Source organism: Mycteria americana, chromosome 12, assembly GCF_035582795.1.
Source record: "Mycteria americana isolate JAX WOST 10 ecotype Jacksonville Zoo and Gardens chromosome 12, USCA_MyAme_1.0, whole genome shotgun sequence".
NCBI classification, from domain to species: domain Eukaryota; kingdom Metazoa; phylum Chordata; class Aves; order Ciconiiformes; family Ciconiidae; genus Mycteria; species Mycteria americana.
Window position 1 is genome coordinate 17570153 of NC_134376.1, and position 25010 is coordinate 17595162.

The 25010-nt window shown below is 39.2% G+C and overlaps 1 protein-coding gene across 5 annotated transcripts in view; it reads right to left on the reverse strand.

Annotated features, from left to right (window-relative positions):
- The window catches only part of CREBBP (CREB binding lysine acetyltransferase), a 97651-nt gene that overhangs the window by 59444 nt on the left and 13197 nt on the right, over positions 1-25010 (reverse strand). For 4 of the 5 annotated variants that reach the window (XM_075515432.1, XM_075515431.1, XM_075515434.1 and 1 more), the window contains exons 2-3: positions 21479-22191; positions 31-207 (exon numbers count right to left, since the gene is read on the reverse strand). In XM_075515432.1, the coding sequence (XP_075371547.1) occupies positions 31-207; positions 21479-22191 (890 nt within the window). The remainder of the gene's footprint in view (positions 1-30; positions 208-21478; positions 22192-25010) is intronic. The other variant, XM_075515433.1, reaches the window with a different exon arrangement.

Below are 25010 nucleotides of genomic sequence, written 5' to 3' on the forward strand. Positions count from 1 at the left end.
GAATAAGGGAAACAGGCAGGTACAACTCACCATATTTGGCACACTGGTGACGGGAGTACTCTTGATGTCGGCAGGAAAGGGAGACAAACTATTCGCCATGCCTGGCTTGTTTGGTAACTGAGGATTCACTCCTGTAGCTCCCATCTGCTGCCCTCCAGTTTGACTGAAAGGCTGCCCAAAGGGACTAGTGTTACCTGTCATTCCCATCTGGAAAAGAATGAATGAAATTATTAAAATTTCCTTGATTCTGAAGGGACATTAAAAAAAGAAAACATACATCAAATATCCATCTTTGCATTCACAGAGACCAAATTCCGGTTTAAGTTGCTCAATATTAAATTCTCAATTTCACAACTTTAATCAAATTTAAATTAAATTTTTAAAAAACAGTTTACAAATTTACACAGCCATGCGTGTCTGAAGTCTTGCAATTCAACTTAAAAATCATTGTGCAAATGCAAAGGAGAAAACAAGATTATCCTTCCCAATCTGCATTGACATTCAACACTGCAAAAACTTTTGAAAACCAAACAAACCTCAAATCCTGTAATACTTTGTGCATTCTGTGCACACAGCATGACTTTGTACATAGACTAGATGAGAAGGGAGGGGAATATATAGAGGCATCTAGCAAATGCTGATCTACCTATGTTTTGGTACTTGAGGAAAAATGTCTGAACAAAAGGACATCTATCTAAGGCTGACATCCTTGACAAATTACACCCCCAAAACTCCTTAAGAATAGCAAGCAGAAATACAACTCTCCCTGAACGAGTAAAGAGAACACTGTCCATCCAAAGAGCCATTTCGCCTGAAGAACAGGCTCCCAAGAGAAGTGGTGAAATCTCTATTACTTGAGCCAGTTAACAGTACACTGGACAAAAGGTCCTGAAAAGACATTTTAACAGGAATTTACGTCTTTCAAAGAGGACAACTAAGACTAGGACCCTCCTTTCCCCCTCCAAGTAAAGAGGAAATAAAAGTTGACAGATGTTTGTGCTCCCGCCCCACACTGGGAGGATTTCTAGATGACTTTATCACCTGTCAGAATGTCTCAAATATAAATCGAACCATTGAGCGAGTCTTTATTTGAAATACTAAATCCTATTTTCCCCTTCCTTTGACATCTCCAGCCCTTCCTTACACAACACACTGGTTTTCCATGGTCCCAGTCTTTTCACTTCCCTTACCAGCAGGGATTCAGAAGGACTATTCTCGTGGCTGAAAGAGGGACCACGCACGTCAGCTTATCAGTGTAACAGCCTTATAATAAGGAATTGCTCAGTGGTTGCTTTTTCATGCTTACAGGAATCGGACTGAACGACCAGTTGATGAAGCATTGGTTAAGAGCAGTAAATTATGTTGGGGCAGAGTCCAATAAACACAATTTGACTGTGCCTTGTCCTCTTTGTCAGTGTACTTTGTACACTTGGGTTTCAGACAGCTGGCCCAGCCGCAATCGAAGTACCTTTATGCTACTCCCTTAACCTGCACCCTGCAGTGACTGTTACCAAATTCAGGCCTTTTTCCACTGTACAAAAATGTTATATCTTTATAGAAGAATCTGACCCACATAAAAAAAAAAAAAAAGCTGTTACTTGGCAATGTAACAGGTTATCATGTATGTGCTGTGTTCCAGAGTAAAGCTGAATAATTCAAATAGCATATAAGACCAAAAACCCCCAATTGCTTAACAGCATCGAAAGTAATAAAATAATAGTAATAAAGACTGCTTTTAAAGAAAAGTGCTGGCTACTATCACATCGCACAAATATCAAGAATTTTATTTTCTGTATTTCTGTGTTTGTTTTGTAGGACTGTATGTTCAATGAAATTCGTTTTTTTTTAATTATTTATTACAACATGGATTTTGGCAACTTTTCTCTGAAGAATTAATAGCAAACTATTTAATAAACTTACCCACTCAACCTACTATTTCAGACAAGGTGTGAGAAAGGATCATCTCATATCTGCAGCTATTCATTAATACTATGATGGTGTATCAGATTAACAGTGAAGAAAATTTCTGAAACTAAAAGCGACATTCTGAGAAAGTAGCTTATGACTGGCTATTTAAACCCTTCAGAGGCCAGAAAATGGAACATTAGCTGTTTGGCTGTTGTTTGGTTTCCCATTGTATCTACATCCCCAACTACAAACTTCATTTGTCTGCAGAAGGACTTGGCCCTTCTAGTCTTCTTTGAACTTGCTTGCAGGTTTGGTGGCGTTTTTTTTTTTGTGTTTTTTTTTTTTTTTTTTTTGTTTGTTTTTGTTTTTTTTTTTAACCAAATAATATATTGACTACTCTGGCAACCACCACTACGCTACAACTTCTGACGAGCCGTAGAGCCACCACCACCACTGTGAAAGCACAGTGGTGAGCCCGAATTGGGAGAGAGAAATGCTGCATACAAGTGAACCTATTTCCACTGCCTCCATGGCCCTGCTTGGGCCACGGAAACGGCAGGAGACGGCACCAGCAAAGTCCTTCTTAGGCCTTGTGGCTTAAGGCTGGAGCGCACCCAGGCACCGGGGAGGAGATGGAAAGGACTCAGTGCAGACAACGAAGTTGCCTAACACGGATGTGCTGAGCTTGCGCAGTGTAATGTTGTAAGCCTCCGGCAGAATCTTAAACACAGCTGAATTTTCAAAAAGCAGAAGAGAGATTTTCTTTAGGCAGTGAGAATGCTAAGCGAATTTTACACCAAATTTAAGCTCTTGCTCCAAAAGAAAGAGAGGTGTTCTTCATCTCATTTCATTATCAGGAAAGATTAACTTTTTTTATTAAAAGGAAAAATGTTTAAAAGTAGATTTTTAGGAAAAATATTACAAATATTTTGGTCTCAAAAGACAAAGAACAGAAAATTTCATTTTAAGTTTGTTAAAACTCTAAACCATTAGAACATCCCCAAAGCACCATGGAACTGCAATCCTAACAGGTACCACATGGTTGGTTTATAATATTTTAATATTTCCTTTTCAATAGATCTTGTTATTAAACATATCACAACTCAGTACAACAACAAAACAACCTTTCAAGTCTTCCAAATTGAGTGCTTAATATGATGGGGATAATGACCACCTAAAAAAACCTAAGTGATAGATACTTGACTGAAGTTTTAAGAAATGCCTTGCTGTTCTTTGAAATCAAGCTGGAAGCGGAGTAGCTTCCACTTGAAACCGTGTGTTTTTTTAAACCTGCTCTCTGCCACATGGTATTTCAATGTCTGAAGCTGTGCTCCAGCAAGTGAAGGAACCTAAGGCTAAAGACTTACACCAGTCTACAACTTAAAAAAAGCAGATAGTTTGATAACATTGTAAAACATTAGACACGCCCTTTAACCTACACTTCATTTTTGTAAATTACTGCCACTGAAACAAACTGCCAAAGACTTTTTTTGTTTGAAGTCCATCTTTAAAAAAACCTGAAAAGGTGGAAAGACCTATCTTTCTTACATGGCAATCCCTGAAGTAAATATGGGGACAAAAATCAGGAGGTACCATACACAAGACGAGTTTATTAAAGCTCATAGATGTTCGTAGTTTCAGGTTTAAATTCAGTTTTGCCTCAGAGGAGTTAATCTTATTAACAGGACTGTGCACTTCTAACCTCTGGAAATCACAACACAATGCAAGAACTGCTCTAATGAACTCTTATCTATTTATAACAGTTTTCAACCAAGGCTGGGATCGACAAGGAGTTTTAGTGGCAGAACAACCTGCTGCCAAACAGCATTAAGATCAACAGCGTTTCAGAGCTGTTATTGGTAACCTGAGGAGCAGCTCAGCATTTATTCCAGCAGCAACCACCTCCAGCAAACGCAGTCAGGTAGGGACTCCAGCAAAGCAAACCACTGTCAGCTCCTCACTGGTGAGAAGGCAACAAATAGGAGGTGGAAGAAAAGGAAGAATCAGGCAGATCCCCTGCATCTCAAACACTGAAAGACATCTGAGTGCATAAGGCATTAACTGGCATTTCCTGGTTAATTATCTGAACATTGAGATCAGGTGACCTTCTGTAAAACTTTATCTAAACTACTGCTAATTGAAATCTCAAAAAACAACTGGCAAATATGATCAGATGATTGAGCCTATACGTAGTAAAGATTTTACACTGCTTATTCATTCTGCAAACTGAAACCTGCAGCTCTGAAGCAAACGAGTCAGAAGGCTCAAACACTGCAGCTCCTGCCTCTGCCCCCAGGTTTTTTCCTATGTGAAATGAGGGGGCAGGTGGGGAAGGCAGATACTCAGAAGACCTTTGTTTTTATACTTCTGAAACAGAACTCTGATCCCAAATTAGGCAGTTCAGGGGAAGATTACTAGGTAATTACAAGTCATCAAAGAAGATAAACCAGCAAGAACATGGGAGTTAGCAGCCTGGTAAGAATGGTTGTTTTCATGTGGAACTCTGAGCCAAAGACTTGTATTTTGCTTAAAGTTTGTTAAATTTACCTTCTTAAAAGCAACAAAAGAAAAAAGCAATCCAGCGTCAGTTGTTTCTTTTTCTACCTGCAACGAATGGGCATGGATGTGTATCACAGGGCTACTCAAGCTCCTACATATCAGCATGGTAACTGGTGCATTTCCATTACAACAAAAGCATATAGCGTCTCTCTGAAAACCTGGGTTATGCTGCAGTTCACTCCCATTTTGTTCTAAGCTTAAGGATGTTCCCTCCCCTGTTGCCTTCTCTATCAGTTCACTCAACTGTCAGTTCATCTCCTTTCTTCTCTACCCGATGCAACCATCATTTTCTGCAGGCCACATTCTCTGCACTCCATCCCAGGGTGGCTCCTTTCATCCCACCTCATGCTCTGGCAACTCATGTTTTATGCTCGTGTTTGCGTTACAATTTTGTGCAACTCTTGCTTCTTGCCCGGTTCTTTGTGGTCACCGCTGCAATGACTTCTGATGGAGTAAAGCAGACTTTCACAAGCAAGGTGTTTTCTACGCCGCTGTTCCATCAATTGCAATGGGGGAGATGCAGGGGTGCTATAAAACACCCCTGCACAGAACCGCAAGTCAAGGCTAGAAATGCCTGAAGAAGTAACATGCAGGACACCAGCTTAAACACATTATTTCTACCCTAAAACAGTTCTTCTCAGAAATATGATAATGCTATTCTCCTTTAATGGAAAAGATGCATTTAATTTAATAATTCTGCTATCCCAGAAAGACAAGCAGATTCTGTTCCCTTTTTATCACTATGGCAACTCTCTAAGATACTGGAATCTATTACTGAGTGCGGATAGGAAATAGGGTATTTCACTTCACTCTCACAAGCCAAAGAATATACAAACTTCCAAGCTGAAAAAAGAAAAACTTAAAACCTTTGTTTAGCTGACTTGGACTACACAAGACATCTCGCACTGCAATGTTTTGAGCAGCAGGTGTGGGAGGTACTTCTCTTTGTTTTGCTTTTTAGTTATTTTCAGAGCAGAACAGCAATTTAATTTCCTCTAATTCCTGGAGTTTCATAGATATTATAGATCAAATCTGTGACCAAATCCATATACCTCATCTGATGGTGCAACTCAGAGCTGGTACAACAGAAATGAGAAGTTCACCAATTTGAAAGATACCTTACGACCAGGCTGGATCTTCATACTATGCCATTTCTTCCATTTTTAACGCTTACTCTTTTCCTCCCTTCTTTATCACTGCTGATATATCACAGTGCTTCTTCCCCTAGCCCAGCATCAAGGAGCTACTCTCTCTTTGTACATGAAGTGTCTAGGCCATAAATAAATCCTGTCCTTTCCTCCTACTCTAAGTTTTTATTAACTGTCCCTTCACCTCTACCATGACAGCCAGTTCTCTCATTCAAGCAGTCAGAATTACTTCATTACCACATATTCCTCTGAGGCTCCCAGGACATGCAACCAATACAACACACTGCAGAAACCATTCACTGTTACAAGCACATAATTTCCTATTCACAATCTCTTTTTTAGCTTTCCCTCCAATATGCTGTCATAAACCACAGAACCGTATACAGTTCTGCTCCTTGCTACCCGTTTTCCTTTGGGAAACTCTGCTCTCCTCTGTTGCCCCAACCCACCTTTCACTCCAGGGTTTCCAAACTTAATAAAAGGTCTGGCAGGACAGACTGAGTTCACTATCAGTTTTCCTGCAAGAGAGAAAGCATCCTCATTTGCAGGCACATGCCAAGGAGCAGCACTTACCTCTGACAACACTTCTGGTTTTGTGTCTTGCACCACCGCTGCCTACATAAAGTTAATGCTATAAATTTCTTTTAAATTAGTTGGTCCAGACAGATTAGTCCAGGAAAAAAAAAAGCAACCCTTATCTCTAAGTTAAATGTTGATTTTCATTAAGTTTTGAAGCACTGACTCTTCTGTACCAAAATGGAAGAAGGTTATTCTGGCCAAGTATTTAAAAACAAAACAAAACACCACCAGATGTGGACTAGCCTGACAGCACAAAAAATACTGAAAGGTTGATATGAGAATCAAAGAACTCAAAGCAGCATGGGTTCTGTGGAAAATAAGCCCATCTGAAGTAATCTGATTATGATCCAATCCTGTAAACTAAGAAGAGTTATCATTAATATTCAATTCAGTACATACTAGATTTTTAACTAGAAAACAGTCCTAGAAAGAAAGGAAGCAAGCTAGACAAGCTTGGCTGGACTTTGAAAGCTGTGAATCTGCAAAGTGCTTGAACAACAAATCTGAGCTCTCAATATGACAACAGGAGGTATGAAAAGAAGACTGGGTTAAGTGTAAAGCAACATCGTTACGCGTTTGGCTTGATGTGAATGCTATTGTAACGATGACGATCATGCTGTATTCATTCTTCAAGAACAGTATGTAAAAATGACAGGATTCAGAGAGGCCTCAAGAGCTATTCAAAGGACTAAAAGGCATGGCTACAACAGACAGTCTAATTGCAATCTAATAGCCTAATTTATTTAGCTTACTATTTAAGCTTATTAATTTGCTTATCTTAAGGCAAGGACTGAAGTGATCCTAAAATACCGATTTTGGGAACAGAAAGGTGATAATACAAATATTTTCTGCTTAGGAAAGACATATCAACAGGTAAGAGCTGAAGCTCTATAGCTTCAAAGCAAAAATTAGAAAAAAAATGTAAGTGACCAAATACCACTGAAATTCCTAAGATTATATTAATCTTTTATCTAAATAGGGTGTGCTTCTACTCATCAACAGGAATTAATTCACAAAAGCCATTAAGGTCTATAATCAGAGGTATCATGTCTGACTTTGTATCACTGTCATTTTTGTATGCTTAATTCTTTATAAAATAGAACACAACAATAGAAAGGGAATCAGAAGTTCCCTTCTGCTTGTCTAGACACAACACAGAAAGGTGAGAAGAAAAAGTTACCTCAGGGAGCAAAAATTATCTAAGACCTTGACCAAGCTGCCAAGTCCATTAACCAAACCCAGAGACATGTATCAAAGTCCAGGAAAGCAGAGGTGCAGAACAGAAGCCAAAAACCGCGTCAAACTATTATATCCTCCTCTGCACCACAGAACCACGTTAGACTGAGCATGGCTAAGTGCAACTTCAGATGATTGCTCTTCTAACAACATGGGATCAGAGACAGGGTGGACTGCAAGACAGATTTCATTCATTCACTCAATCCAGCAGCAATTAAGTTGCCTCTTCAGACTGACACTGATTGCAGGATCACAAAACCAGTTATGTTGTTAGCTAGGTATCCTAAGGAAACTGGGCTTAAGCAATAGTGCTGTGACAATCAGTGTCCCATCTCCTCCCCATTCCGCAAATCAATTTTTCTCGAATCACTTTGGAAATCGCTGGTCAATTTAACCCATTTCTTTTAAAGGTCTCACAGATAATTAAGTTCCTAAGATTGCTGAGTAGAGAGATGGACAGGTGGATTACAACACTCAGATTAACATCTCCATGAAGAAAAGGCACAAAGACCTCTGCCATTACCCACTGCATCTAGCAGCAGACGGTGTGTCCAGAGCTCTGAATGAGCCACCGTTATTGCCAGTTTTGTCCTGTCAGCACCTCAGAAAGATTATCTGAGGACATGGGAGGGAGCTGAAAACACGGTAGGAAATGGTTTAGAAGACCCTTGGGGAGGGGTGCTGTGAAGAACTACAGCCTCCATAGTGGCAGTGTGAGGATACACAGCCAATCTACTGGTTATGCTACTCTCAGATCTGTTTTGGCAATAGAAAAATAGGAAGGTCAGAGCCTTTTTTCCCACCAAACTGTTCCCATACCTCTGAATCTAACAAAATAGTTATAGGAGGAAGACACAAAGACAGCCTTTTAGCGAGCCACCACTATCCTTATGTTATTCTGGACTTAGTCTGTGGTACAAAAGCTAAAATCAATTTAACTGTAAACCCCAGATTAATAATTTAAATTATTTCAGAGAACAGAACATGCATGTCATAATTAAGGAAAGAAGAGAAAGAACAGAGGCATCCTAGATATGATCTGTTTTGATAAAAGGCCAGATCTTCACAAACTAACAGTAGTGTTGAAGAGTTGCATACATGAGAGCTTGCCCGTTCAACAGGATAAATTGCTCTAGTAAGACATATTTGTCACTCACTACTGCTTTCTTCTAAATCCCTTGTATTTGCAGGGAAGGACGTCCCCCGCTACTTCCTCCTGTTGTATCACTGAAACAACCAGTGTGAAATAACATGCTAATGCTGAGGAAACAATAACTAGTTCTACCTTTCAAAAGCTACCTATAAACTATGATTCAGTTTTCTGAACACCTGAGCTGTAACTTTAGGGTTATACCATAATCGATAGCCTTAGGTTGACAGAGCTGTGCATAAATAATCAAACCCTTCTAGAACCACTGCTACTCAGCATCTCACATGCGTCATCCAAAATCCCCTATTACATCACCAATATGTTAGGGACACCTCTCTCTCTCTTTTTTTTTTTTTAAAGAGTGAGCTGGCATGAAATGGAAATTCTGCACTTCTCACTATGACCCGCAGATCCAAGAAGTATCCTTTGGATTCGGCATGAACAGAATGATTGGGTATACAGAAATGGTATACTGCTCCTGCCGCCAACCTATCACTGTCGTAAGTCACTACAGGACAGGGATGATTCACAACTTCTTCCGTACTTGCTGCCACCAAGCCACGCAATCCCATGCACCCTTTACTTTCCTCTTTTACGGGCCTCACCAAAACCAGTCACTTTATACTCCATTATTGGACTAAGCCTTCAAACCCCTTGTCATCAAATTACTACACCTACTTCAAATCTGGGCTTTCAACACAAAACTTGGTTAAAAAGCTCAGCATTTTGTCCCCCTTCTCTCTTCCCATCCACTGAAATGTTTTTGCTACCAGGTAGTGTGTCACCTTGCCTGGCTTAAATAATTTTAACTTTCTTCTTTTTGATCTTTCTTATCTTCCTCTCAAGACAAGAAAATCAAGCAGTCAGGTGTCTCAGATGTTCAGAAGTTATCAACTAAAGTATACAAAGTACTGTGAATGCAAGAGTAGATCTGCTTAAGTAGTGGAGGAACATCAGAAATTCAGTGATAGACAATTCAGCTGCTTTTAATACTGTTATAAGCAACAGTGAGAGAGGACAGAATTGCTTTCAAAAGGCTTATTTCTGCTTTCCAGAGTGATAACTCGAGGAGAGACAGAGACCTATGCTTTGACATCTGCACCACTTCACCACCAGCTCCCAGATGAGTTTAACGCACACAAGTTCCAGAGCTACTATGATCTGGCATCAACCACCTGGAGTCAATCCCTCCTCAGTCCCTGTGCGCTATTGCCACGACTCCGATCAGCCACTTTGCTTGCACGCTCAGTACAAAAGAGCAGCTTTCCAGCCAGGCACATGCCGAGGACTTTGCACTTTGGACCCTTATCTCCCTCTGGCATGAAACACAAATCTCTAACACGAAGCAAGGTCCACCTAACTGATTAAGGCTCTCTGAGAAGTGTAAAAGATAGGTCCATTAGGAATTTATGTTCATCTGTAAAGTGGGAAAGACAGGCTTTCTTTACTATGTTGGCATCATCTTGTATCTGTTTACTGACAAAAAAAAAGTAAGTCTCTACTAATTACTATTTCATCCTATAGTAACGTGTTCCAAAAGAAAGTCACCATGGTGCTTGGAATGTATATGCCAGAGGGACAGATGGAGAAGCAAGGAAAAGATTAATCATTTTATGGCAGAAAGCCAGTGGCGTTACCAAAAAAAAAAAAAAAGTGAATTCAGTTTCCGTGCAACCCTATTATCTCAGCTGAGGTGAGAGCTCCTCACCTAAACCAATCTGCAGATTTGGCAGTTTGACAAAAATACTAATTTAAAAATACTCACTTTTAAAGTCAGTGAGTAACAAGAATGCCTTAAAAAAAGTAACATTTCAAGAATCAGTTTTGAGAATTAAATCATGATCTGGCTAGTAGCGTTCAGAGGAAGCCTATCTCGTGCTGAAAATCTCCACTCTCCTACCTCTACGCTAACTGCTATAACAAAAGCCTACCGCAACAGATTCATGAAGCATTTAGAGTGTCTTGCTTTTCAGTAGTAAACTAACTCAAAGAAAAATACTAAAATGCCCAGGAATAATTGTAATTTACTTCATCCTTTATTACAGGATGAAATATTTGGTAAAGCTAGAAATAAAATTTTAAAAATCCCATTAAGAGGAAGCCAGGTATTTTATTACCACTTGTAATAAGATTTGAAATTCTCTTCCAAGCATTTCAAAGGTCAAAGACAAATTTAAGTATTCCAAGGCAACAAGACCACTTAAAAAAAAAATGTACAAATGTTTCTGCGTAATTACTGAAATACAAAAGACAGAATTTTGTGGGAAAACGCTCTACAAATGACTGGATACACAGAGAACAAACCCTTTTAATGCATTTGACTAGAAATTAACCTTTTGCAGGAAAAAAAAAAATCATATGCTTGCACTGTATATATGCCTAAGGAAAGAAAATGTCTCCCAAAATTCTGCACAAGCCTGAGTGCTAATACAACAGAATATACTACAGGAAGAATCAAAAGTAATTTCTGCACTGAGCATCACTGTTGTACTTACAAATCAAAAATAAAGCTCAGAAGGCTTACTTTGTAATGAGCGTAACCTCTGCAAATAAGAACTTCAAAGCTCTAATGGATAATTAGCCACAATTGATCATTGTATTCCAATTGCTTCAAGAGCTTTTATGAGTGCCAAGCAGAAAAAGTGGCTTTCTTCAGATAAACAAGAACTATTCTTACTACGGAAGAATAAAGTTAACTAGAACCGCAAAATTAACTAAAGATATTGCAAAGGTTTGTTTCACCAAGAAAATCTAGTTTTGACCCAAACAGTAATTCAACAACACGTAAAAAGAGGATTTTTGAAAGACTGAAATTCAATTAAGATACACCTCTACAGATACTGTATATTCACAGGCAAAAAATCTTTGAGTTACTTCCAGAAGCAGCATCAGCGTGTACTAAAACACATTTATAGTGACATCAAAACAGAATTTTATAACACAAGATCTCAACTCAAATGTCCCTGTCCTCTCCCAATTCCTGTATTTCATCATCATCAAGCTAAATGCAGGTTTCCAAACCAACACCAAACCTCAACACAAAGTCCGTGCTTCTTCCTTTATTTGCTGTATCATAGATATTAGCCTTTGAAATGTACCCAACAGGCCACAAAAGAATTTACAGATGTGTCTGCCAGCACCTCAGCAGTTCTGAAGTTCCTATAGCTGGCTGGAGACAGCCAAGTAAAAGGAGAGCATGCCATGCTCCAAAAATTTAGTATTGTAAGGAATAAACTACTTTGGTAAGAAACACAGTAGCACTATTTACGAGGTTCTTTCCCATTTATCTCCCAGAAGCTGGCCAAAAATACATTATCAGGCAGTCTGAGTGATACGATATTCTACAGAGGTGGGGGAAAAGGCAATAGTAGCTCTACACAGTAACAGCAACAGAAAAGGTGTCGCAAAAATATATTGAAAAGACGTATTGTTTCCTTTCTTTACAGTATGTACTCTCCTTGACAGACATATAATCCTAAAGGAAAAGTGGACATACTGAAGGGAGAGATTGTCTTTCTGAAAGTAGTAATTATTCTATTTCAATCCAGACCGGGGTGGGGGTGGGTGTCAAACAGACAAGAAACAAGTTTACACTACAGGTTACACTAAATACATTAAAAGAAAAAAAAAAAAATCAATACAGCTTACTCAAAACAACCACTTAGCAAAAATATAATATCCTGCCATTAAAAGTAACTAAGGAGAAACATAACTATAATTTATACCATTGAAATAATTTTTAAATAACTTCAAGAGCCAAATATGTTTATTTTGAAACACCACACTGACTTGAAGAACTACCTTGAAATCTCCAGTCTTTCTGTAGAAACATGCTCTCCTTGAAGACTTAACAATCCACGTGAAGCTATCAAGAGACTTCTCAATAGGTTTTTACACAAGGTAAGATATGATTTGTGTGTCTAAAGACACATGCTTAAAATTGAACAGTGGGAACAAACGAGGCTGTACACACACGCTTCTCACCGAAAGCAGCCTGCACACAGTGCTATCCAGAAACTTATTTCAACCCAAGATGCCCAGTATCAGACCACGGAAGCAAACACAGCTCATTCCAAGAGTGAAATCCTATTTTTGACCCATGGTGTTCCAACACTTCTCCATTTCCAGGGTACAAAGATCCTGCCATCATAAAGGTAGTTATTTAATTCAGTCAATTTGGCAAAAGTTTCAAAGGGTTCTTGTTTTGTGCTTGTTTTTAAAAATCCCCTTAAAAAAAAAAGAATACCATACAGATAGGACAGCATTATGCTGCAGTCACTCTGAAAACACAAAACCTTTCCGCCCCAAAACAGCAGCATCTCTCAGAGACTGCTAAATAACCTATTCACTACTCTCATCTAAAAGTCTATTTCATAGACGGGTCCTTTTGGCAAGGATGTTCCTATATTTAACGTGCTGTATTTTCATTATGATTCATTCTAAAACAAAGGCGCTACCGAATCTCTTTTATGGCACAGTATGCTTCTTATCTGCCAAACCTAAAGCAGATTCGTCCGTACGCATACCAAAGGATATGACTACCACTTGGGGCTTGAGTATCTTCAGAACATGTAAGTACGAAGTAGCATCTGGAAATGTTAGAAGTAGTTCTTGTAGCATCAGGAGTTCAAAAATCATCTGAAGTCCTCATTCATCTAAATCTCAATTCTACAAAGTATTTCTGGCCTTAAAATTAAAGCCATTGCTTGGATTACATACAAACAGTTAAAACACAAACAATAAGCTTAGTATGCCACCTCCCTCCCCAGTCACAGCAATTTCTGGAGTAAATTCTTTACTGCGGTGGCAAGAAAGAGGAGGGTGGGGAGGAGAAATAAGCATGTGCCATTCATGGCCAATGGACAAAGCTGCAGCAAACTGTCTACTGATGCCACACAAATGGACACAGGCTTCCAAACAAAAAACAACAGGCACTTCCTCTGAACATTCACAAGAAGAAAGGACAAAGCTATTATATTTTGCCATTACTTACACTCAGCCCCACAAAGTAAACTAGCAATTGTGTCACTAAGTTGGCTTTTTTTTTTTTGAGGTGTGGGCGAAAAGTGTGTATTGAAACAGCTTTTCTAGTTTAAAAGTTAATCTTTAAAAAAAGGTGAAAAATAGCCCACCTGCTATAAAGTAGACTTGGGCATGCCCTGCGTAGCCTCTTGTATTGAAATTTCAACCCCCTAGCTAAGTGAGGGGATTTCAAAATTCCAAAGTGCAACTTTCAAACATAATGTTATTTTTTGTGTGACAGTAGAACCTGTCCCATCTGTACTTTCTCTTGTGGAAGCCACAGACAGAGAACCACCTCCCCTCATAGCTTCTCCACTCCCAATCCATTTCTTAGGTAGGTTGACAGAGTGTATCACTCTATATGTAATTTTCCAAGTTTCCTGCGTCACCTTTTTTCTAAGAAAACAGACCACCAGCACTTAGTTTTCAGACCATTAATACCAGGTGTTCTGACACATTTCTGTGTGTACTTCCAATTACAGGATTCCCAATATAATCACAGCTCATTGTCAAGTACAAATATTAAGTTTATCTTTTAAGTAGGGAGGAGTTTTGAGACCTGCTAAAAGGTCTTGTCATCAGAAATGCTCCTGTGCTATAGTATCTATATGCATGATCAGACTCTATTAGGAAAACTACTACGACACAGACATTTCCTTCTGACTGAAGTAACCAGGCATTTCATAACTTCTACACACCAACATTTAAGTTGGCAGGTTTTCCTCCCTCTCAACATCTGAGTAAGTTTTTACCTGTGTATTAAAAAAACCAAACTACGAACAGCAGCAGGAAGGTATGTGAAAACAGTCTAAAAACTAGAAAGAAATAATTTCAGTCACATCTGTTAGTAAGGACGTGGAAGTTTATTTTGTCATTTTAATAAACTTTCCGAAACAACACCGGAAATCTTGCTTTTAACCTGTGGCTTCCAAAAGAACTGGTGGATCTGTTAAGTTCACTTCCAAAACCTTCTTTCAGATACACTACTTGGAAATAAACTCCATTCCAACAACAAAAATTGAAGAATTACAAGACAGTAACCAATCTGATTCAGAGTTAGTGACAAAACCCTTGACGTTTGTGTTGTGTTACTACAGTAGAAGATAATGGCACAATTCTACTCTGAAAAGATACCATAAACATTTCATTTTTGTCAGCTGGATGATAAGCCAATGCAAGTTAACAGAGACAGGCTTTTTAACTGCCTGAGTTGGAAGCAGAAGGAGGGGAAACCAAGTTGTGGTTTGCCCCCATGAAGGCTGACTGCTTCTTGCAGCACTAGAGCCAAACTGAACCTAGGTACCTGCTTAAGCATAAGCATAGGAGCCAAACAACTATCGCTTCAAAGATCTTCAATGACATTGCACAACTGCAAATGAAATTTAACTCGTGTACGAGAAATAGGAAACAACTCAATTTCAGGTGCCAGGACTAATAGTTGTGGTAAGTGAGCTTTTTAAGTCACCAAATCTCTTCGGTATATCAGAGTAAACTCATCTGTGGAGTACCACTTTGCATGGTCATGTTTCAAAACAAAACCGCGTTACAGATATTTTAATTTTATTACGAGTCAGAGAGTTTTGCTGTTATGTGTTTTATATATTTACATCCTTCTTCTGTTTGTATTATTATAAAAGTACATATGTCTCTTCTCAGTAAAAATACTGTTTTGATGATAGTTATTCCACAGAGAACCAAGCAACTATGGTCAAGTCTGTAACATTATTAAGAGTCCCCTGAAACTGGGAAGCAGCAATATGTGGAATACAATTTGGACTGGCTACTTGTGTTTGCCAGAGGCATGGTCTGCTAAGAGACAGTCAGCTTGGCAGCCTAGTACGGACAACTTAGAGGATGAGAAGCAAATTAACTGCAAGTCATGTTAAAACAATTCAGGCAGATTCAGACAGATTGAGAGTCACCAGAGAAACAAACAGCACCAGCAGTTTACTAAAATACACAGAACTGCAAAGGAATGAGAACATCTTCAGCTGACTTAATTCACAATCAGCGAGCGTATCTAAATCTGGTACTTAGCAATATCAACTGGGTAATCTGTTTAAATAAACAGTTTGCTTCATTTTTTCTCATCACAAATTTTCCTTACTACAGATTCTTCAAAACACTGACTCAAGTAACATAACTACATACACAATTTAAGTCTTGTATCAGAATACTTGCTCTTTAGCATAGTTCATTATCTTATTAAATTTACTCAAGATTAATATCCAACACCAAACCACCACTCAGTGAACAACAGGGGAGCAAGACTCTGAATGTGCTTGTCAAAGGCACATGCATTATATATCCACCAGCCCAGAAATAACAAATAACAGAATCCAGTTATTTTATAGCTCAACAATAAAAAAATGAGACAACTGGTTATTCTCTTGGTACACATTAAAAAAATGGTTTTACTGTTTTCTAAAGTTCACTTCTGGTAAGAGTTCCTCCTCCTCTTTAATCTGAAACTTCTCCTACTGCAACATGCACTGCCGTGTGGCTGTTCTGACTAAAACAAAGTCGAAAACATGCACTATTCAAACAAATTAGGCCAATACAGTTGAAAGAAAAAACTGTTCTGAACTCATACACACAAATCCAGCATAATAGATCTGGTTTTGCACAGTTAGTGATTATTTTGAACCTGTTAAGTTTTTCTATGTCAATCCTACTACAGGTACCAACTTCCAGTGGGGCTTAAACACATACATACACAGGTAAGGAAAACTCATCAATTGTACACAGCATTTGGAAGTCCATATCTAAACTCATTACTACCAGATCATCTCCTGAAATACCACATCTGCCAGCCAGATCAGCTTTTCTATCAGTTTCTCCCTGCCAGGCAGGTTCTAGCTTATATCAGCACAAGTATTTTCCTTTAGAGTTTTCAAAATATGTAGAATGAGGTTACTTAAAATCTACAATCTTGAAAAGGCATTTTACAAAAAACCAATAATGTTGTAATCCTCATAACTAGGTATGAAAATAAACAACCATTTTCTCCTGATCTCTTTACAGATTTAGACCAAGATCTGACCAAACAATTACATCCTTTTTGGGGGCATACAGAGCCCAACAACATGTTTGATTAAACTGCACCTTTCAGAAAGAAAACTAACCTTGAGGTAGGTTTACTAGTTCTATAGAGAAAAACACTCTGAAAGGAACTCCCAGAAAGCTGTAGTTTCACTGCAGCTTAAGAGCAATGGCTTCTGCAGATCATCAGCTACACAACTCCAGGATTTTTTCCTAAGTTTCTGCTGCTGAGTACCAGCATATCCTTATTTGAGTGATATGGCTCTGAAGTTACTGAAGAACAGGTGATTCCTTTTACAGAATTGTATAGCGAGGCATTACACCCTGGAAACATATGAAAAAGAAAACAGTCGAGTCCTACTCGCCTCAATGGGACTCTACTACTTCTTAAGGGAAAGAGCAAAAGTACCAATTGGGCAACTCGCTGTCCGAAACTCTTAGAGTGCAAAAAGGGAGTTTGAGAACCATACAAAATACATGGGAACTGCCCAAGATTTTCTTCTGATTTTCCACAAGCTTTGATAGCAGCATTAGGACGAGGGGAATGCATCTCAGCAAGAGACTATGTAACATCTAATCTACAGAAACGCAACTTCAAGCTCTTGCCAGCCACAATGAACTATATGAAGGCTTCATCTCCCTCATTGGAAAAAGATGAACTCTCACAGCAACAGGAGATATTAGGCACAGAGCATGCTTGCAATGAAGTGCTCATTTCTGTGGAAGCAACAGACCATCTACTTAGCTTTGCTACTGCTTAACGTGTTCGACAACCAACAAGATTAAAAAAAACTTAACAAATATTTTCTACATGGTTTGAACACATTTTCTGGATTTACAAAAAATATGGTACAACACAAAAGGATAATTCTGCTACTACTGGAAATTACTGTAACAAGATGACCTGTTGTTCTACCCCCCCCAAGTGATAAGTGTTCAAAGAAGAATCCTTCTGCTCTTTTAAGGAGATTTCTTAAAGAACTTCAACCCAATCAAATGAAAACTATCTTTGTAGCGTTGTCCAAGAAAACAGGGCCATAATGTCACAGTTACAAGCAAAATTGTTACAGGAAAGGAGTCTGGTAGCAAACAGAGCAGAGATATATACAGTAGCATAGAAGAGAGGTTTCCTCAGAGGTTTCCAGATGATCTCAGACAAGTCAAAATCACAAAGCAGGTGCTCTAAATAAATCTGAATATGCAAATTGCACAGTCACAGCCAACGAAGAATTCAAATCCTTGCTATAGTAGGTTACTGTATGTTTAATTCACCAAACTTTCTCAGGGACTACTCTACTCCCCATTTCCAAAAATATTCTAGGTTATCAAGAACATGCTTATACACGCCGAAGAAAACACGACTATGACTTTAATAGCTACTGTTTAACTTGTATTGACAGGTTGTTTCTTCTGGAGGATCATATGAAATCTATGAAATCCTTTGCTCATGTCTCTATAGATTGAGGAAGTATTTTGCTTTAATGTCTCCCTGCCAATGGAAAAACATTTGTCTTGATGTCAGCACCTTAATGGCCCTCTGACATTGAGAATCAGTTATTTTTCATTCCCTTTTAAATTGGTTAGGGGCAAGGTTTATCCACCACCTTCAGCTTATGCGAGCACATGCATCATGAGCTTGAGTTACCATCATCATTTCCGGCATACTTTTCATTCTTTCAAGACCTGCCTTAAAATGGCAAGTCCAGCTCGCAATTAACAACATTGGCTTATGATGCTCCAGATGAAATGAATCCCAGTTATTTCTGAGAGCAGGTAAAGGGATCAAATTCTGTTTTCGTTTTTTTCTTCTTTTTCTCTTACTAGAAAAAATGCTTATAAAAACATACCACAAGAAAGAAAAATAGAAAAAGCAATGGACGTTCCTTGATTTGTCATTTGCTAAAAAAAGATTAGAACAAACCATCAAGGAAGCAAGGTCTTGCCCAACAAAAGCGGTCCCAAACCATAAAGGGTCATGAGTGCTGCATATAAACCGCACTGCATATAAACACACTGCATACAAAACACACTGAATTGAGAAAAACGGGCTTCTGAGCCATACGTGAATGAGGTTAATCAGTGATTCACATCACTTATTTTAAACATAATGAGAAAATCTTGGTTTAAAAAGTTCTTTTAGGTATTTTTCTGCATTTGTATTTCACACCTCTTTCTTTCCCTTAGGATATATCGCTACAGTCACCACCTACAGAATTTGCTTCCAGCCTTGATACACTTCTTCAAGCCTGATGGCAGCTACATTTTAAGCCATTTAGTCAAGTTAGACACATTCACTATTAGGTAGATCAGCTGCCTCACCACTTTTATTGCTGCTCTTCAAATCCTTCAAGCTGTATACATTAAGTGGTAAACATCAGGGAACAGGAGGTGAAAAAAAAATAACCCACATTTTCCTTCAGCAGAAATTTCAGTTTCAGAAGAACAAACTCACTGAAATGTTTCTTTACTTGTCTTAAAAGCTTTCATCACAACTGGAGCATCAATAGGAGAAAAAGCTAACGCACAATCATGGCTGATGATCCTACTGGGACAATAAACTGGAGGTGGGAAGAGACTGGAAGAGGATGCCAATCCTCAAATGCCTGTTAAAGAGAATGGCAAAATGGAGAACACTTCTGCTTGTCAGGAGAAAAAAATCAGGGAGCAAGTAATTTGTTCCAAAATGTAAACACAAAATATTGAGTTCACTTGCTCTCTTACTAAGAGAAAATTAAGACATAAAGAATAACTTAAAAAAAAAACAAAACCAAAACAAAAAACATGCAATGCTTTTAAGCTTCATCTTGTTCAACATGAGATGGAGCCCTGGGAAACAGCAAATTTTCTATTTTTTTTTTCAAGTTGGCCAAGTTTTTAAAATTGTTTTCTCTTAAGCGCTAGCACCTTCACAGAAACACCATTTTATCACTTATGGTCTGTCATTAAATAGTCCTACCTTTTCAGTTTCTCCAAACAACTCTGTGTCTAAGGACTTCTGAAAGAACTAATTTTGCTCTCATCTTTTCAAAACATATCACCAGTGCTGAGCACAGCACAGCATACAAGGACTACCTAATGATTTGCGTAACAGGAACACTTCCAGTCTTCTTTTACAGCATATTTCTTGTGCAAATCAACTTTTACTTTACTTCTTGAACATATGCTAACTGAGAAAGTGCAGGTCACCTTCCTGAGCTGGTGAAACCCATTTGCACGTGGCATCAGGCTAGACTGAAGTCCTTGAAAAACGGAATTTGTCCGAGTGCTAGCCTATTCCTTACCAGGGGTGGGGTTGTTTGAAAGAAACCAAGACATCACAGAACCTCCCCCACCAGGTTCATACACACTCCATCAGATGAAGACCTTAGGCAAGTCCCTCTGCTTTGGGGTAATTCTACTTGAATTAGAATTCTTAGTTCTACATTCTTAGATAGTTCTACAATCTACATTCTTAGTTCACATAAAATCAGTAGTTTCATCACATAACTGTGTAGTAGCTAGGAAAAATCTACTCCTAACAACTTAGATAACCATAAGTTTATAGAAATAAGCCAGATAATTAGAATTTGTCACTCTTTCCACAAATTTCAAAGAAAAAACAAATGAAAGAGAAGCTGAATTTCTTTCTGTGCAGACCAATCCCCTCCACAACAAATGTAGTGATTTGGAGGCTAAAGACAGCTATATCCACTTTCACATGACCTTTACTCAGACCACAAGCATCTCTTCCTTAAGGCAAAGGAATCTCCTTCAGTGCTGAGAGAATGGGTTTTTGGTTTTTTTTGTTTGTTTGTTTTGTTTTTTTTTTTCCAAAAATTAAAATGAAGTATACAGTACTCTACAATGATGTCAGCATTTCTTCAGAGAACATGATTTCTTCTAGTTAGGCAATTTTTTCCATGATTGCTAACACATTAATGAACACTTACACATTAATAAACTACAATGATAATGACTAGCAATGTATGAATAGATAAAATATCAGAAATTAAATTGTATTTTTTCTACATATCAGAACAGGATGGGTTTGCCATCAAAATTTCAGGAAGGAATTGGACCAAAGCAACACAGACAAGAGATGAGGCACACCACTATCCAACTGAAAGACAGTAGGAGCAGCAATCGTAACACTTCTCTAAGCTCACACCTGGAAAATGAAGAACTAAAACGCAATGACTATATCAAGCAGGGACCAGAGCAGTGCCCCATGACTGCAGATACTTCCAGGTGTATAGATTCCCTGCCCCGACCGGCAATGGCCACCAAATTAGACTTCTTTCCCAGACACTGCCCTTCCCTTTCGCAGCGTTTGCATTACCTTGGCAATCTATGTGAAATTTAATGTTTTCAGATCAGTTCCTCTGTACCTGAAAAAGGTTCACTGCACAGCTGTTGACAGTGGTCCTCGACAAGATGACCAATTGCTACACCTCTCCCTTCAATCTACAAGTACTTCTCTAACAGTTTTCACATTGCTTTAGAAGATACTGCTGTCTGGCAGCTAAATTAAGATCCTGCACAGAAGTAATCCTCTGCTTCCTTTCTGCAGGATTATGCTACTCTTTTCTAAAATTCACTCTGCTAAGATACTATCCAACTTTTAACTTCAAGGATGTGTTTTTCAACAAGTGCTTTCATTTCTGATTACATAAGAAACACTGTTTCAATTATCTTGCTTTCCTGATATCACTGGTGACTGAAATGCGTAACTACAGACTCAAGAAAGTGCATTCTTTAGTTCTGTTCCAGAAAAGAATCTACTACATTTTCTAAACACCTGTATGGAGAAAAAACAAGTGCAATAACTAGAATATATTAAATTATATGTACATACTTTAGTCATTGCTCCTGTCTGTGCTGTGTTCAGTCCGGTGTGACCAGCCATCTGTGGAGATACTTGGGTTAAAGTCTCTGCCAGCACACTGCCTGCATTCCCCTGCATGGCAGGGGCAGAATATTGCATTCCTGCTCCCCTTCCTCTTCCAGCTGCCCCAAGAGATCCATTCATTACCTGCCCTTGTCCTTGCTGAGGCTGATTCATTAAACTGTGACCAGAATTACTGTTGAGAAGGCTCTGGTGTGTCTGACTGAAATTAGTATTCATACATATCCCAGGTCCAGTCTGTGATGTTGCAGGGCTGCTCGTCACCATCCCCACTTGTTTTTGTGCTTGAGAGTTCAGAGTTTGTGATGCAGGTGTGGTAGGTCCAGAGGTGCTGGCTGCTTGCTTTGCCAGGCCTGAAGCAGAAGAGTCTCCCTGGTTTAAAGGGCTCTTACCCATAGCACCCAGATTACCAATATTAGCACTGTTCGGCTGCCCTTGAACTTGACTACCGACTCCCTGCTGGACAGGGCTATTTGAGTTCACATTTCCAATTCCTGGGTTTAAGGAAGAGCTGCTGCCTCCCCTTAGAAGTTCAGAAAGTTGTTTGTGTTTGGAAGCTGCATCTGGAACAAGGTTCCCACTGCTGTTTAAAAGGCCCAACTCGCCATTGGGGATCAGCTCATCAGGAAGATCATTTTCCAAGTCAAACAAAGATCCAAAATCTACAAGTTAAAACAGAAACACAGGTGAGAAAAGCATGACAAACAATTAACTGAAATATTCATCTACACTGCTTTGTACTAGTCATAAACAATAACATGCATTAAGGTACATCTTTACCCAAGACTCAATATTGCCAGAAAGTGAGCGAGGGTCCCCATGACACAACTCCAGTGTCTTTCAGAAAGCACAGTCATTGAGACATGCTGTGCATGCACAAACATACAGGGTGGAGCACTGGCCAGTAAGTAGTTTTTTCGCAAGACTTTTGACAAAATGTTGTACCAAGCTTAAGAAACTAAGGTGGCACGAATACAATGATCTAACCTAACACCTAAATTTCTCTTGTTTTGGCTAAAAGACGGCGGCAGAAACATCAAGAGATTTTTTTTCCTACTGATTTACTCTCCCAAAAGAGCGATTACATCACCTTCTCCAACCTCCTACATAATCCCAGGCCACTGCATTTCACCCAGCAATCCTACCTCAACTTTGTAATTTATGTTTACATATGGCCAAAGAACATCTTCCAGCTAGGCTTCAAGCTTGATCAGAAGACAACTACTTCTTCAGTAGTTTGGTCCCAGTCTCACATACAAATGTGTTCAGTATCAGTTTCTAGTCATTGATTTGTATCATGATCCACTACCTCAGAAGATCCCAAAAGGCACTCAGCATTTTCTCCTCGTAACGCCTTTTGAATCAAGTCACTTCTCGATCCCTGAACAGCTCAAGTAATTCAAATTGCTAAGCGCCCAGCCCTCATTTATCATGCCAATATTGACAGAGGTAATCCACACGCTCTCCAGATAAGCAAAATAAATCAATCAAATCTTCATTAAGCCACTTGAAGGAACCTCTCTGCCTGGCTATAACTTCCAAACCGATAAAAAGCGGTGGGGTTTTCTGTTTTGTTTTATAAAAAGGAGCAGCTCAGGTTCACTAAAATGTTTTATTGCACATCATAAGCGATGTCTGTGTAACAACGTTATTTTGGTATGTAACTAAAAACAGAAAGTTACTTGACTGTATATAGGTACTTCCAGGTGAAAATAAGAGCTATATTTGAAGACATAAGGACAAGTGCACACAGCAATATTAATAAACATGTAAGCAGACTAGCCTCAATTCATCAGAGCAGCTGTTCAAACATGCAACACATCTCAGAGAAGTTTTCCAGTCCACGGACATGATATAAACCAACCATTTTTTACTGACCATGTTTTTGGTTTTACCAATGGTTTTACCAACCATTTCTGTTGATATAAACCAGCAGAAATGTGTGAAAACTTTATTTTGCCCCCCTCAAAGCCAGCCCTGAAAAACCGTAGTCTCTCACAGCGAGCAATAGACAAACCAAATTTTTTTCCAGGTTAGAGCAAACAAAAGTTCTTTTCTAAAGAAGGGCATCCCAAAAGCTTCATTGTTTCAAAGTTTAATTCACTCTTCAACCACAAAAAATTAGTGCAAGACTCAGGTTGCAAAAGTGGCATAGCATCACCTAGCAAGTGACAGCCTGGACCACACTGACTGCATTGAAAAGAAACAACAAAAACCAAACAATGCTTAACCTGTATCACAAAGCTATTACCAACACATTTCAGTACATTTAAATACAATGCATTTCATCAGCATTTGAATTTTCAATTCAACCTACAGAAGAAAAATGAATAAAAATTTTTACATGTGTTGCAATGACCAGTGAATTATATAAAACAGTCCCAGCGAACATGCACAGAAATGTTAAATTCTGCCTGTTTTGAGGCACTCACAGCAGCATGCCCTTTCGGGGCCCATGTTTTGCCATCATTACCTACTGAAGTCAATAAGCTCTGAAGAATTCTTCCAGGCTTGCATGACGTTGGCCAGGACAAAACACACCACAGCTCAGGAACAGACCTCCTATTCCCTTTCGAGCAGGGAAGTATCAAACTAACATTTTTGTTAGCTAGGTTCACTAAAGTATTTTTCATTTCTCTCTTACTTGCTGCCTTTCCCTTCAGTTGTTTAGTTCACCTTTTCAGCTTGTGTTTTACAGAAATTCCTGGTGTACCTTCAACTACGTTCCTTTCGGCAATGGCTTCATCTCTCCTCCTCTTTCCCACACAACCACTCGACACTTACTATGCTGCAATTTGTGTCTCCTCCTATGTATTTTGGTTCTATCTTCCTTCTTCCAAGATGTCACTATTTTTAACTTTCCATCCATATCTAACCCCCCTCTGATGAAAACCCCATCGCCTGTTTCCGGCGCCAAGCCCCGTTGGGCCAGAAGCGAGTCCCCGGTGCCCGGGTCCCCGCAGCACAGCCTCTCTCCCCGCGCCGGCAGGCTCTGCCGCGGACGGCAGCGGCGGCAGCCTGGAGCACAACCAAAGCCGTCTGCCTGCGCGTCACGGAGGGTGGTGACACAGGGTCCATGGCTGAAGCTTTGCCTTTGTTAAACTGCTCCCGTCACCCCGGCTCGCTGGGAAGTTCAAGGTTTACAGCACTTGTTCAGACAACTTTTGTAAATCCCATCAACAGTGTTTTTCCAAGCTTCTGCACTCAAACTGTTAATATTTCATGAACAAAAGATATATATTTGTGGGTGTGCGCGTGCACACGTGGGGGCCAGGGGCAGAGGAGAATTGACAAAATGTGGAGGGGGAAGATGTTGCTGTGACTTAAAAAAAAGAGAGTAGTTTTTTCCAGTTGTATTTCAAAATGGGATGTTGGAGTATAAGTGCTCAGGTTTTTTTTTTTGTTTGGCTGGCTGGACTCTTAACAGTCTTGCCAGAGCCAAGGACTGGAAATGTTTTTGCAGTTTACAAAAAGAGTGAAG